The sequence below is a fragment of the Micropterus dolomieu genome, linkage group LG15 (genome assembly GCF_021292245.1).
Source record: "Micropterus dolomieu isolate WLL.071019.BEF.003 ecotype Adirondacks linkage group LG15, ASM2129224v1, whole genome shotgun sequence".
Taxonomy (NCBI): Eukaryota; Metazoa; Chordata; class Actinopteri; order Centrarchiformes; family Centrarchidae; genus Micropterus; species Micropterus dolomieu.
This window is the reverse complement of record NC_060164.1, coordinates 2,263,020-2,278,586: the sequence shown is the minus strand read 5'-3', so window position 1 is coordinate 2,278,586 and position 15,567 is coordinate 2,263,020. Positions and strand designations below refer to the sequence as shown.

The 15,567-nt window shown below is 39.0% G+C and overlaps 1 protein-coding gene across 1 annotated transcript in view; it reads left to right on the top strand.

The window, feature by feature from the left end:
* The first annotated feature begins 4,707 nt into the window (after positions 1-4,707).
* The window catches only part of LOC123984461 (stromal membrane-associated protein 1-like), an 80,594-nt gene continuing 69,734 nt past the window's right edge, over positions 4,708-15,567 (top strand). The window contains exon 1 of the mRNA XM_046071374.1: positions 4,708-5,011. Coding sequence (XP_045927330.1) covers positions 4,894-5,011 — 118 coding nt within the window. The 5' untranslated portion in view covers positions 4,708-4,893. The remainder of the gene's footprint in view (positions 5,012-15,567) is intronic.

Here is a 15,567-nt window from a genome sequence, read left to right as displayed (position 1 = left end):
AGCACCTTTTGGAATTAGCGCAAATCAGCATGTATTGGCATCTAACTTACCAATTACAAAATGCTTTCAAACAATACATTAGTGCGACTTATTCATAAAAGTAGCAGGTAGCTTTGTTTATACATTACAGAGGAGTTCGGTCAGTAGCAAGTTTGTTTGGGGTGTTGTTTGCTAGCTAAAAGCAATGCATTTTAACATGCAGCTATCAGTCAGCCAACATGTGGCTCTTATGTCTTAGCTATTGTTTGCTTAGCTAATAAACCAGTTGTTTAGACTAAGTCATGGTTAGCTGACCTGATACTGGAGTTAGCTAGTAATTGTAACAGATGAAACAGATTGTACGAAAATATTTAGATATGGTGAAAAGATCAGCTCTTAGTCAAAAACAGAACAAAAATGAACATTATATGTTGAGACCTGTTGAGACAGCAAACTACTAACTAGGTAAATGCAACCTGCTATTGTTGCTCAAAAGCTGAAGACCTCCATATCTAAAGGCATCTTGACAAGCTTACGGGATCTAATTACAGTTAACTAAACATTCGTTTTGCAGGTACCGTAAACACACTTGTTTGTCTGACATCGTGAAAACACTCCAGTCTCACATTTGTTAAAGAACAGATATTCAACTTATGGTTATCAGTAAGGTCAGTAGTTCAGGATTAAGACATCCAAGCAGAGACTTCACTCAAAAATCAAACCTTCATCAAATGTTTACACACAAATACGGGACCAAAATGCACGATGAGTTCACATCATACTGTATGTCATTATTTTGTGAATCCATCCTTTGATTTCAGAGTGTTTTTCTCAGTGGTGTTTCAGAGGCTTGCACCGTGATGTTAGCCTGAAAGTTATTAATGTTTGTTAATATTTTTATTTTAATTGTTTTTAAGAACAGAGGTGATGTGCTTGATAGATCATTTTAAAGGGAACATTGGTCATTGCCATTATCATGGCTCACTTGGTATTTACTGTCGGGTGCTTTTCCTTGATCTGGAGATAAGAACTGTGAGACTAGACTTGCACCATGCTATAGTTGATGTCAGTGCAGTATGATATACGGTTTGATGTGAAGGAAACTGCCAAATTTCTGATGGTTTAGCAGAAAGTCGCCCTTTAGGATGCAGGACTTGCCTGAAAGGATGTGCCTCTGCTGCCCTCTAGTGGTGGTGACATTAATGTATTAGTGTGAAAGTAGTAAACTGAGGATGTGCACCTCTCAGAGTTTGGTTGAACCATTTTTGTGTCTGTCTCTAACACTTGTTTTCAGCTGGCTTTGTTGAACGATAACTGTGCTAATATTTCCTATTTATTTGATCTATTATTTAACATTCATAGGGAACAGCTAGCGATTAGACTGCTCCGGACCCGAGTCTTGTGTTATACTCTATTTTAAAGTGAAGACGACTAAGAGAGACAGACATAGCCTGATGTCATGTAAACTTAATGTGTTATGTTGCTGTCATCTAATGTCTGAGATGCTCATAATGACGTGGTGGTGCTGCTTTAGTTTTGAGTCATGGTGTGTATGTCTCCTTTAATGAGGAAGTAAGCTAGTACGTTTGAAAATTTTTTACTCATCATTTGAGTTTTAACAGATGACTTTTCTAAGCTAACAACTGCTCTGTTAACCTAAAGCTGAGTTTTATGACTAGATTTTGTTGAGTATGTCGGGTACAATCACATGCAATTACACATATTGTGGTAGGCCGACATGTACTATATATATATATATATATATATATATATATATATGTTATTAATTTATTTGTAATTGATTTAACTTTTTGTATTATTTGTACTTTCTCCTATTAGTCAAATTTTCTATTGTTATGATCCAATTTTAATGATGTGTTTCTGATAACCTCTCATTAGAAACGTAGTCTGTTGTGATTTTTGTTTGGGAATAGCTGCTACCTTGCCTGTGCCATGTGAATGTGTAACACTGTACATCTGTCTCTTTGCTGTTGGTCCTGCTGTCTGTCAAAATTAAAGGTGATACACTACATTTTTCATGCAACCCAGATGAAAAGGCTAATGTTTTTTTTTTTTTTACCCTTTATTATTAGGTCATATTGGATCAACACAAGCTTTTTGTCTTGTCTTTTTCCCCCTGACCATTGCATGCGTCTGGGTGGGGTTAAGATTGTTGGTCAATACTTCAGGATGGAAAATCATGGTACGTAGCAGCAAGTTGTGACAAGGCAAAGTAGAGTTACAAGTCATGTCAACAGAGTTAGAAATTAAATTAGATTCCAGTGTCGAATGGAAAATTGGATGTACATGCAATAAGTGAAGGATGATGTGATATTGTATTTAATCAACTGACTTGCAGCATGTCATGGTTTAATTATCTCGTACCTCAAGGGCTGCACTTAAGGGGTGAGGATCTTGAATCCTGGTACTTGCCTACTATGCTACGAATGGCTCAGGCCCATCCTACATTCAGGATTGCTACTCCCTCACTATGATGGGGGGGGGGCCTAGATTGATAAAACTGACACTGACAGTTTGTTGTCCTGACTTCACAATGGAGGAGCGAGCTTCCATTTACATCAGGACAGCAGAACTCTAAGCATCAGACTGAACTCCTCTGTTCAGACTGCTCCTTATCCCATGAAATAAAAATAAAAATTTCTATCTCTCATGGTTTATAAATGCAGCACTTAAAGCAGTCAGCATGTTTGGGTGGTCCAGTGGATAGCACCGTGGCCTCACAGCAAGTAGGTCACAGGTTCAAACCCTGGTTGCCCTGACCTTTCTGTGTGGAGTTTGCATGTTCTCCCTGGGTTTCCTTTGGGTGCTCTGGTTTCCCCTCCATCAAAAACATGATAGGTTTTGTCAGTCAGTGCATTGACCAGACACTGGTGTATGTGACAATAAAATACCTTTACCTGAAGTTGATATATTTTCTGTACTCATTTTGGATATATCCACCACATGGTTGATAATGCACTTACTGTATGTTCAGATAAATGCTAAATAGTTGCAATGGTAATGATCTGAGTCTGGCTTATTTATAGTGTTGTACTGGTATAGATCACAAGCCTGTCATATTCATAAGGCAAGGCAAGGGAAGTTTATTTGTATAGCACATTTCAACAACAAGGTAATTTAAAGTGCTTTACAGAAAACATAAAAGCAACAGGGAAATATAAAAAAGTTTAAAAGCAACATAGGGAAATTGAAAAAATACAGAGAGAAAGAGTGAGAAAGATACATTAGACCATAGAAAGAGTTTGTTTGAAGATACAGAAGTTCAATAGTCATGAACACTCATGTATTTGTTTGCATTTATCAGTGTGCCTTACTTACAGCACTCCAACACCATGCAGGTTTTGGGCCATGCCTTCAGGGAGCCTCACAACTGATACGCATCATAATTCTGGAGACAGATTAGATAGGCTGCAATGATGTCAACTGTCCACCAGGTGCCAGAGTTTCTCCTCTCTTTAGGTATTGTAACTGCTTGAATGGGCTGCCTGGTATGGATTAAAACACACCCGAAGAATCTATCACCTGAAACTCAGCCTTATATATATATATATATATAATAAAAATGAGAAAGTAGGGGGAAACATTTTTCTTAGTGGAACATTTTTTCTTAGTGGACTAAGAAAAATGTTTCCCCCTACTTTCTCATTTTTGTCCCTTCCTACCCAGAACAAAATGTTATAATGTTATGTTAAAAGTTATAGCTTTTGTTGAAACAAATTGTTGATTCACTGATCTGAGATATTCGATCAGGTACTATTCTGTTGAGCAATAATTTACACCGTTCCTCCAGAAAAAAAAAAAAAAGAATAAGGGCAGATATTGTCTAATTCCAGCCCTACAAGTGTGGGGACATGCTGCCCTGCTGGAAGGTAGGGTTTGTAAGTTGTTGAAATGAGTTGCCATTTGTAAAGAAAACGACTCAAATGAAACTTCAGGAGGAAATCTTATTTTGTCCGATTTAATGATAAAAAATAATATCTTCTGAGAAGGTTGGGAGGCAGTGGAGATTATTACTTGACCTAATGGTAGGTAGTAAGCTTATTGATCAGCACAACAGCCTTACAGTGTAGTGCAACGCATTGCCTTCAGCAACACATGGAAATACCAGCTTCCCTGTCAGTATTATTTAGTAGGCTATATTGATAATCCAATAATATAATAATAAAAATATAACACTTGGATGATGAGAACATTGAATTGTAAGTAATATTGTAATAATAATTCTGCACTTTAAGCTACGTAAAATTCAAGATTTTATAACACCATCAAACTTAAATAAAATGGTAGCTAACGTTATTTGAGTACGAGTCCTTTCCTGATGCGTTCACTGACGGTTCAGTTTATAATCTTTTCTCTCTTCTCTGCCTATTGGAATACTTCTTATTTCACTTGTATGCGCTTGTAAAAGTAGCCCCTAGCCAAAAGGAGAAAATATTAATAATAATAAACTACATTTGTATAGCACAGTTCATATAAGATGCTGCTGAAAGAGTTTTATTTTGCCTATGTGTTCTTCCACCTACCTGCCTGTGCATAGATGTTTATGGCTGCTTATCTCTTGTTTTAGCTGAACGTCTTCTGTATGTGTATCTTCCTGTACATTTGTATGTAAGTGGATTGCGAGTCACTGTAAACACAAATTCTGTGTGTGTCCAAATTAAAGCTGATTGTGATTGACGCGCTGCTGTAAAAATTCCGATAATGTTGAAGGCAGCAGGGATGATGCTGCTTTGGATCCATATTACCTTGTTAGCAGGTTGCAAGCTAACCGAATACAAGCAGTAACGTACAGTGCGGCTACAAGGGGATGTCCCACCCTTTTTGATACAAACTGAAGACTCCGTGGTTTTATCGGCTCTACACAAGCAGGAATAACTTCCACACTTTGGCGAAATGACGACGCGCTCGGAGAGAGAAAAAGCACAGAAACTGAACGAGCAGCATCAGGCCATTCTGTCTAAACTGCTGAGAGAAGACGACAACAAGTACTGTGCTGACTGTGAGGCAAAAGGTAAGCCTGACAGTCTTTGCTGAAAATGTCAGTTTCAGAAACGTGTGTATGAAAAGATGAAATGATGTGGGAACTTGGCAGCTAACGGCTTGCTAAAGCTAGCAACATATTGTAAGGTTATTCTGATCGGAGTCACTCATGTATAGCTATGCTTACTTAACGTTATATCCCCTGCTTCAGCCTGCTTAATACCGAACTGTGTCATTGCGATTAAAAGTTTAATCAGCATGACACATTTACACGTATGTTGTGCAATACAAACAAAGTGAACGTTTTTGCTCGTCCAGTCAGAAGAAGCCTAAATGAATAATATTGAGCGACATTTGTCAAATTCACCACTAAAATATACAACTTCCGTTTAACACTTTCAAAGTAAAATCCTCATCGAGCGCTTTTTCACCACCACTACTATTATTATTATTATTATTAATATTATTAAGCCTTGCAGAGTCGCTTAATTATTGTTTATGTCCGTAATTATTGCAGTTAATTGCACCTTGAATCCCCAACAAATTACATGCTGAGCAATGTTTGATTTTGCATTTATCGTTGAGAATGGGAGGCTGAGCGTATTCTTTATTTTTGTTTTGATGAGTTTTTTTAATTTCCACCTTGCACATTTTTTGTACTTTTAAAAGTTTGCTCTTGAAATTTACCTTTGGTGCCTTTAATTTGAAATAGATATATTGTAATTCCGGTTTTGTATTAGATGGCTGCGTGTAACTTAACCCAGGATTTTTTGCCCGACAGTATCGATGTCATGTCCTTGACTGGTTTATTTATGAGCGGAAAACGTCCGGATCCTGTGTAGACAACATTAAATTAAAAAGTGTAGTTTGCTCGCTGAACGTCCCGCGTAGAAAAACACATTAAGCATCAGATATCATAGGTTTGTTGCACATCTGACTCGCGATACCCTCATACAGTGCAGCACCACCCGAAACTCCATTCCCAAATCTGGAAGTTTCATATTTCCTTGCACATACTCTTAATTATGGGTTAATCGGGGAGGTGTTATAAATCTTAAGGAACCAGTCCTTAATTCGGCATTCATCCAATACATCAAACAGCAAGGCATAAATTCAAACCATTAAAAACAAAAAAAACTATAACAAATGCTCTCTCAGAAACAAACACCACACCTTTATCCTGATTCCTGACTCATGCTTAGAAACCACACCTGTTTCAATTAGTCCTACACTACCTACAACACCAACCAACGGCCACCATTGAAATGACTCAGTGAAAATGTTTTGCACAATTGATCAAAATTGTGACGGGATCGTGTGTGTTGCCAAAAAGTATGGAAGCATGAAATTCCCAGACTTATGAGTGGAGTTTGAACGGCTGGTATTGGGGCTACATATGCCTGAGATTAAAGGCCTTTTGCGTCATCACCATGCCTGAGATGCCTTCTGATTATTATAATCTGTTGTACCAGACAAGAAGTGGATGAAATAGCCTTGACCATGATTTTCCAGGGCCTGCTGCTGATGCTTCATCTTATGTCAGTGAAAGTTCATTTTAAGTTGTACTTGTTTTTTTTTACCCATACCCTCATTCTTGGTGTTAATCTAAATTAGTCATGATACTAGCCTGGTGTTGTATCTGGCAGGAGATACATAGTGGAAGTTAAACCGGGGAACTGAGGAAAGCCCTGTGATGTGGTTGAAAGCTTTGGAAAGTAATTTGTCATGTTTCCCAGTTGTTAAACAAATGTCTTCTATTGATGAAGATGGTCAGATGTGATTTAAACATTGGAAAAAAGCTAGTTAGTGGAACAACTCAATAGTTATTATTTGTGTATTTTTTAATTGTTCATTAAAAGCAAATCAACTAATAAACACAAGTCTTTGAGCTGGAGTCCAAGTCAAGTCTCAAGTCTCTCGTGGTTATAATGAATGTTGTATCACCTGCTGCGTTCAGTCCAGGCTGCTCATAAAACTGCATAGCTATAAGGGATTCTTTAACTGTAACCTTTCAGAGCACAACCATGTAATGTGCAATGCAATTATGACAGCTTATTAACTACAATAAGTCAACTCTCAAACCCAGTGTAATTTTAACTAAAAAAACTGTAACGTTACATGTTCAACAATAAAACATGTAACCTGTTTTCAACAAGTGTTAATAAATAAAGCCAGCGGGACGTAAATGATTATGTTAAACAACCACCACAGGTTTGGCAAGCAAACAAACGCTCATTCATCTTTTCATAACGAACGACAGACGGAGTTAACGTCTCGTAGGTCGCAGTTAAAACAAGAAGTAAGCTAACGTTAGACGGCCAACCTCGAGTCCGAGTCGAGTCTGATGTCTTTTGAGGAGGAGTCTGAAGTCAAGTCTGAAGTAACTGTGTGTGCGACTTAAGTGCGACTCGAGTCTGAGTCACTAACTCAAGTCCCCATCTCTGCTAATACACTGTTTGGATTTTACATGTAAATAGAGCATAGAGTGGCAGCTGGTGAAAAATATTTTAGGTGGGGCTGTGCCATATCCAGTCAGTTTCAGTAACCGTCCCAATACAATTTAACACAAACTGCAGGGAACCAGTGCCAGTTAAAAAGTTTCTTACACAAAGAATAGAAAGTGGCATGAAAATAAAATACTCAAGTAAAGTACAAATACCTCTAATTTGGACAGTACAGTAGGCCTACTTCAGTTATTGTCCACAACTGGAAATAACCACATCTTAACAATTCAGAGCTGCCTACAAACTGTACAGCTTACCTCTGTAGCCAACCGCTGGTGTTCTCCTCGTTGATGTAACATGTAAAGTTTAAGTTCAAGTATACCTTGTGTGCAGATGTTACCTATTCTTTACAGAGTTAAGCAGAGAGATAGCAGAGGGTAATTTTTTACTTCCTCAAGAATGTAATATTTAAGAACTGACACCATGCAGTCCAGAAGTGATGTAGATTTCTGTAGATGTTGTTGCCCTTGTCGTTTTGCACATCAAAGACTGTGCAAAATGACAAGGGCAACAACATCTACAGAAAACGCTAGAGTTGTCAAAGGATTCGGTCTCATTGTGGCCGCGCAGAACTGAACACAGTCACACGCGCCTGTTCTTATCCAGCTCTTCGTTGTGTTTCCTCACCCCAATCCTGTGGCCTTGGTCCAGCTGTGTAGCGATGTTAACTCTGCTTAGCATGGCTAGCTTCACCGTATTATCCAGATATGCCCTCTTACACTCATGCAGTCCGTGTTGTATCCATATTAAAAAAGCAAGCAAAATACGGCATTTACATGTTTTTGTGTGTGTGTTTTTGTATTATTGTCTTTTGGGTATTATTGTCTTTACACTTGTTAAAGCACTTTGTAACTTGTTTTTGAAAAGTGCTCTACAAATAAAGATTATTATTATTATATATTACATCTTGTGTCAGCAAGTGGCTGTGCTGCTGCACTGCCAGGGTGATCTTTCTAGCCCCCCACAACACACACATGCTTAAAAAAAGTAATTACTTTATTATTCATTTATTAATTAATTATTTTATATAAACAAAAAATCAAAACACTTTCCAGCTCTAGGCAGGGCGGCGCCACTGAGAGCATTACATTACTTGGATTTGAATTAGCGTTGGTTCAATAGTACACACTACACCATTCTTATGTTAACCTTGGCTTTCCTTTGTTGCTAGTGACCAGGGTGACACAACTCACAATTAAACTATTTTGTAATATATGAATTTTATGAATGGAAGTTACAATTGATAGTGAAAGCTTGTATAAAGAACCTTTACTGGTACTTGGTGGGTAAGAGAACGTCTGTATTGTTGAATGTCAGGTATTTATGTATGGGTACATTGGTTTTGGTTGGGAGGGTGTTTATGGTTCTCATGTGAGTTGATTTGTAGCCATTATGGGGCATTGTTCCTGTAAATCCCTATTACAGCTGAGGGGGAAGTATTGAATCCTGGCATTTTTTTGCCAAAACACACTAATAATTCCAAGTGCAGTTTGCTTTTCAATAGAAACACTTAAAAATAGCAATCAAATGTAGGCTTAAGCTCTGTTTGAACAAAGTCAACAAGCTGCGACACATCTGGCATTACAGCCAGAACTGTCTTTAAAAAGCTGTTATTATTAATAAGCCATTATTGATGAGTCCAACTCTAAAGTCCATGCATTTCCAACTCATGTGTGATTGGACACGAAATGCCCATCTTTCCAACACAAGAACAAAATCTTCCCACAGAGATAAAGGTTTAATTTTTTATCGATCCTGTCACTGTTGATTCTTATCCAGACTTAGTTATTAAAGCAGTTGTGAAACAATTTTTTTTACTGAACTGCATTCAAACCTGATTTTAGTTTTGTGCATCAGTCCGTGACACTGTAGCTTGCAGCCCGAGGCATGTTTACTTATGTTAGTCATAAAGCAGCAGTATTCAGCCTTGCCCTGTGAGTCTTATTAACTATGTCACAGCTATTTTTATCCAAACAATGTATGGAGGGTGTGAAAAAGCCTTGTAAGTCCAAAGCTGAAATCAGTTTGTGTTTTCTCTGGCGTTGGGGTAGTATCTTTTTTAAAAGACCTGAGGATCATGCGCAAAATTCACTTAACATGACCACTCTCGAATAATTAATAAATAAAATAATTTTTACCAACCAGTTAATGCCTGCAGAGACCATTCGCACCAACTCTTATTTGCAACAAACAAAGCTTAGAACCCTGAAACTGTTTTGAGCCCCCCTGTAGAGGCCCACCTCACACAAAACCTCTGGCCTACATGAAGGGTCTGAGCTAATGTGGGTTACCATATCTGTGTTTCCCTGAAAACATTGTCCCATTGTTTCACTGCACAATGCAAGGAGAAAGGCACAGGGCGGACCAAGTGGACCTGGAGTTAAGCCTGTTTTTGTCTACTTCTGAAAAAGTCTCTCTTTTAGTCTCTACAGTGCACACCATACACAAAAGAGGCAGTGTATTAGCTTTTATTGATTTTTAAAACAAGCATTTACTCCATGGCTGATTGACCACTCAGAGGACAAGAGCTCTGGTCTGATTGATCAGTTTGTTTTGGGCTTTGGCGTGACCAAACACTATCTGTCCTCCGTGCTGCCTGCTGCAGTCAGTGTGTCTGGGTGGGGCAGTCCTGCTATGACCACTGCAGTGTGGTGACTCACCTTAGCCTCTCAGCTGTAATTCCATCCTTACTCCTGTCTCCCGTCTACACACATGCTGCCCTACATTTTCTGTGTGTGCGTGTGTGTGTATGTGAGAGAGAGAGAGAGAGAGAGAGAGAGACTGAGTCGGAGTCGTTATTGATTGCAATTCCATTTTCCTGTCCTCTTTGGCATCTCAGTCTGTCCACTACTTAAGAGTCCAGACTATAATTTTTGCCTTTGGTTTTAACACAGTCTTTTCACCAGTGTGACTCAAATGCTACACACACACACACACACACACACACACACACACACACACACACACACACACACACACACACACACACAGTGTTATGATTTGCGGCTGGGGGTGCTCTGAGCTGGCACATGCTCTCCTCTGTGCTGGCACAGCAGATCTTGGCAAGCGCCTGCAGGGCACTCAGCGCTTTGACGACCTGTCCTTGGTACCTCTCTGCTGTCACACACATAAAATACTGGCACCCGCCCCCCGAACACGCACACATACTACACTGGACCCAGCAGCTTGCATGCACACCTGCAACTGTATACATTTTAAAGGTGTGAAGGACAGGTTAACCCTGCTTGCAGTGTCAGTGAGAGGCTGCAGTTCAGCCTGCATACAGTGGTAATATTTGTTTCCAACTGTTAAGCAGTTTCATACAAATGTTAGAAATGTGGTTTATTTCTGTGTTGAAGCATTTACAGTTTCTGCACAAGGGCAGCTTTACGTCAGCATAATGGAAAGAGAACGGATGTGGTGTTATTGTTTGATGGGTGTCAGCTAATGTTGGCCATGAATCATACGGATTAAAAACCAAAACATAGACATATTTAAGTGTTCTCACTCAACAGCTAATGGCCACGACACTGCTAACACTGTAAGTGATATTGGTAATTTCTCGCTGGTTGTGGATTCAGAACAGATTTATGTAAAGCCACTTTAGAATTGGCATCACATTTCAGTAATCTAATATGTTTCTATCTATATTTAGGTTATTTATTACCAAAGACATTTATTGACCAAAGACTACTAAAATTTTCTTTGCGTCACACCATAATTAGTATTCAGTTATTTTTTAAAGAAACCCATCTTTTAAGATTGAAGCGGTTCTATTTTATTCTTGAAAAGGCTGATGGCTGATCTGGCCGACCAGGCACAGGCAGTGTTCACTGAAAAGAGGACATTTGCATGTACAGTCAATGTCATCCTGCTAACTGTTTGTCTTAATGTAACAGCATACAGTAATGCAAGGTGGCATTAAAGTGTCATGTTAATGTTTTCTTTTGCCTAAGCACATTCATAAATTCAGCAAACCTGTTGATTTACTAGGCCTACATGTAGATTGTTTTAGTGCTAGACAGAGTCCAGAAGGTGTTTGATTCAGCTCTAACCATGCCCTGTGTTCATCATACACAGTTATTCCATGGATGGTATTTTACCTTGAGTTACCTAACTAATCAGGTTGAATAGCTTTGGCTCATGCTGCTTGTTTGATCTCAGCGATACTGCTGTAAAACTGTTGGGTTTCTTCCATGCTATGTGTACACTCACTTTCCAGATTATTAGGTTCATATAGCTAAAATAAAACAGTCTAATTAAACCTTCCTGCAATATATGTTGAAACTGATTTAGAGATTATAGTAGATGTTTATATCAACGAGGGTCAACTAAATGATTTTACACTCAAAATTAGTCAATTATAAAAACTGTTGCCAATGAATGTTCTGAATTGTTTCAGCTCTACATGATTGTCATGTCAAGAATGAACTTCCTCTGGCTGTATTCACTACACTGCCTTTTATCACCAGCAGATGGAATCCTATCCTCTCCCCATCCATCCATCAATCCTTTTTTCTGGCTGTTGCCTGGATTTACACTGCTGAACAGATCAAAAGATTTAAAATCTTGCGGGTCACATGCTTGCTGATGCGCTGGTATCATTCATCTTTCTCTTATAGAAAGCATAATGAAACAAACCACATGCCAGAGTGTAGACAAAGAGTTGTTATTTAAATAACCCCCCCTCCTAGCTCTTTCAGTCTTTATTACCTCTGATAATGGTTTTATGTAGTATCCATCTGTCATGATTTATAGACTGTCTGGACCATTATGTTACTCCATTTGTTTTTGAACAGACAATAAGACCAGATGATAAGATTTTTATTAGGCTTTCCTCCTGTAATAATAAAGAGGAAACACTGCGCAGAGAGAAAAACATTTCCCCTTGTAGAAGCAGTCTATCCACTCCTCCACATTACTGCTGCCACTGAATCACAGCAATGGGCCAGCAGGGAGCAGCACAGCACTTATTTTCCCTTCAGCATCCTACTCGTCACTCTGATTCTCCACTCTCCTCCGGCCTGTGCTGAAGATTTTGGCAGCCTTCCGATGATTTACTAAGAGGACATTTTATTAATTAAGAAATGGAGGTTGTTAACCTTCTTTAAAGGAGAATACCACTGGCTTTCAACACAGGGAGGGTTTATTTTTTTGCCTGTGGCACCGTTCAGTGTTCATGCAGTACCGTTAGTTGTTGTTTCTTATACCTAGAGGTAAAAAGGAGAAGAATTAAATTGGTTTCATGCAGCCAAATAATTTAAAAGACATATAAATGTTATATGCAGAGCTCTGGTAATGCTGAGCTTTCAAGGTGTTTTACAAGAGGACATTAGGACAAAATAAAAGAAGGATATAAAAGCTAAAGAGCAATTAGAAATGATGAAAATGGTGATTCAAATAAAAAAAAGGTGGCTGGGACAGCAGCCAGAATGGTTTTCTGGGTGCTGTGGTTCAGAACAGATAAAGACTGCAGTATTATTAGTCCCGCAGGATTTGCACGAGCCAAGCCAGACGTGGTTTAAGTCCACAAAGTCTGCTTCTTTCAGCCTTAAAGCTTTAAACTTTGTATCTTTACTCTGTCCCCGAAGAAAAGCTCAGCTTCCTCGTGGCAGACTTCGCATCAGTAAATTCAGATGTTCCACATTTGTTTTTCGTCCCTGTTTGTTGCCTCAGAGCGTTTTCACGAGTCACAAGTCTAAACACCCATCAGCATGTATTGTGTAGGATTAAAAAGAGGGTCACAGATTGATCTCAATGGAAGAGCTCAGTGTCTCACCTGGTAATTGTGGTTGCCGCCCCCACCCTGCTGCCACTATCTCTCTCTCTCACACACACACACACACACACACACACACACACACACACACACACACACACACACACACACACACCAGTCGTTGTACTGTCCTCAGGTTGACAATCGGGTCTTTAATTTCATGCTCGGCTGGCTGCCCCCTCCCATTCTGCTGTCACTCACCGAGGCTCCAGGGTGTGTGTCTGTCCGTGTGTCTGTCAGCTGGGAAACACTTTGTTTGTCTGTGTTTGCATACATGTATGCTTGTATTTGCGTGCATGTTTATTTAAGTCTGTGCCTGTGATGTCATCTTCGCGGGTATCTATTTGTTTGTAAGTGGGTGTGTCAATGTGCCCGTGTGTGGGCAGGTGTGCATCTTTTGTGCGGGCATGTTCGTACATCCGCCCTTCTTTATGGCGCTCTGCAGGATGTGTGCTCGAATTCACCTGCACAAAAGTACTGTGTGTGTGTGTGTGTGTGTGTGTGTGTGTGTGTGTGAGAGGAGCTCATTTGTGTCTAATCAGGTCAGCAGTCTTTAAATTAGCATTAGTGTGTTTGTATTCTGTGTGTGTGTGTGTGGGGGGTTCGTCTCATGTCTACTGAGAGAACTTAATTCAGCTGTCTATTTTTGTCCAAACTTCAATGCAGAGCAAGTGTAAAGATGGATAGCGTACTAAAACTGAATCTGAATTATCCACATGAGACACAGATGAACAGATACTAATGTTTCAGAACCGACGCTCGCCATCTACTATTTAGTTCAATATACTTCAGTTGCACTGAGTCGTTCAAGAAGGGAAGGTCATTTTAAGGTTGGAGAAAAGATTGTTTTTACGCCTGCCGACCACACATTTTTTGATGGAGTCTGAAGCCAGTGGTTATTGTTATGATCTTGGTAGGATTAGGTCAACAGATAGAAACAGATGATTCCCAATAGGACATCATACAACCAGGCCATGCAGCAAACAGTTGGTTAGTAGATGTACAGTAGACCAGTGCAGTAGGTCAGCACTCCCACACCAGAGTGGCTTTTCCCCTCCACACGATCTATAACATAAACACTTTTGATAAGGTTCAAAATACATCCTTGACATTTCTATACTTCAGTTTCTTGGCATTTATCAGCTGATATACACTGATACTGATATATCTGCAAGAGCTAAAATCAGCCGATAAATCAGCCTGTCTGCAGATTTAATCCTCTGCTGTAGGAAACAACACATGAATGATGTTTGCTTTCTTTTTACTACACTGCTTCCACTGCTCAGGGATACCTGAAAACATTCAAAAATCAAAGTTAAGGGTTTTTACTGGCTCAAAATGAGGCAGATGTACCATCCTGATCACGCGCACACACAGACAGATGTCCACCGTGCCGTCGACTGCCTCAAGCAAACACTTTTTACAAACAGCATATTCTAATACATTCTATATTCTGATATATCTAATAGAGTTTTAATAATTATGTGATTGAAGAATATTACAATTATCACATGTAAGCATATTTCATAAAAAAAAAAAAAAGGTGCCCTGTTCAACATTAAATCAAATACAACATAAACGCTAATGTGTCAGTTCACATAGCTAACAAGCAATAAACAAAAGCTTGTCTTTTTTTCATTTATAGTTCAGGGCCCTCTTGCAGTATAGCTGTTGTAAATTCCTGGATATTAAATATTCATCTGCGCCTTTCTGTAGTGGTCTCAGTAATATTTCTCCTTACTGAAACATGTAATCTTGTAAAACTTTGTTTTTATTTCCTAATTTAAAATTTCATAGTATTTGATAAAGTGTGAAAGAAGTTGATTTACAAATGAAAACGACTTTATTTTATTCCATTTCACCAGTGTAAACAAACACACACTGGCTTTGTAGCGAATGTCTATTACACACCTTTCGATATGTGAGAGAAGCTGTAACTGCCTCGTGGGAACAGTAGGCAGATGTTTCAGAAAGTGAAGTTATTTCAGAGTCGCAACAGTGACAAGTCGCAAGGCACAGATTTTCAGGTCTCAGCAGTAGGCACCATGTCAGCCCCATAATCTGTCAGTTTCAACTGCTGACAACCTATGAATCCTGTAAAATCATTTCACCTTACAAAAATATAGACTAGTGGAGACACAAACTACATGAGGTACAGGATGACATTCAGTCATACAGATATGTAGAGCAGCATTCACAAACGCATGCTGATTACGATTAGGGTTGAGTATCGTTTCAATTTGGCCGATTTTAATTCTACTTATCGAATCCGGTTCTTATCGAGTCTTGATTCCGATTCCAATA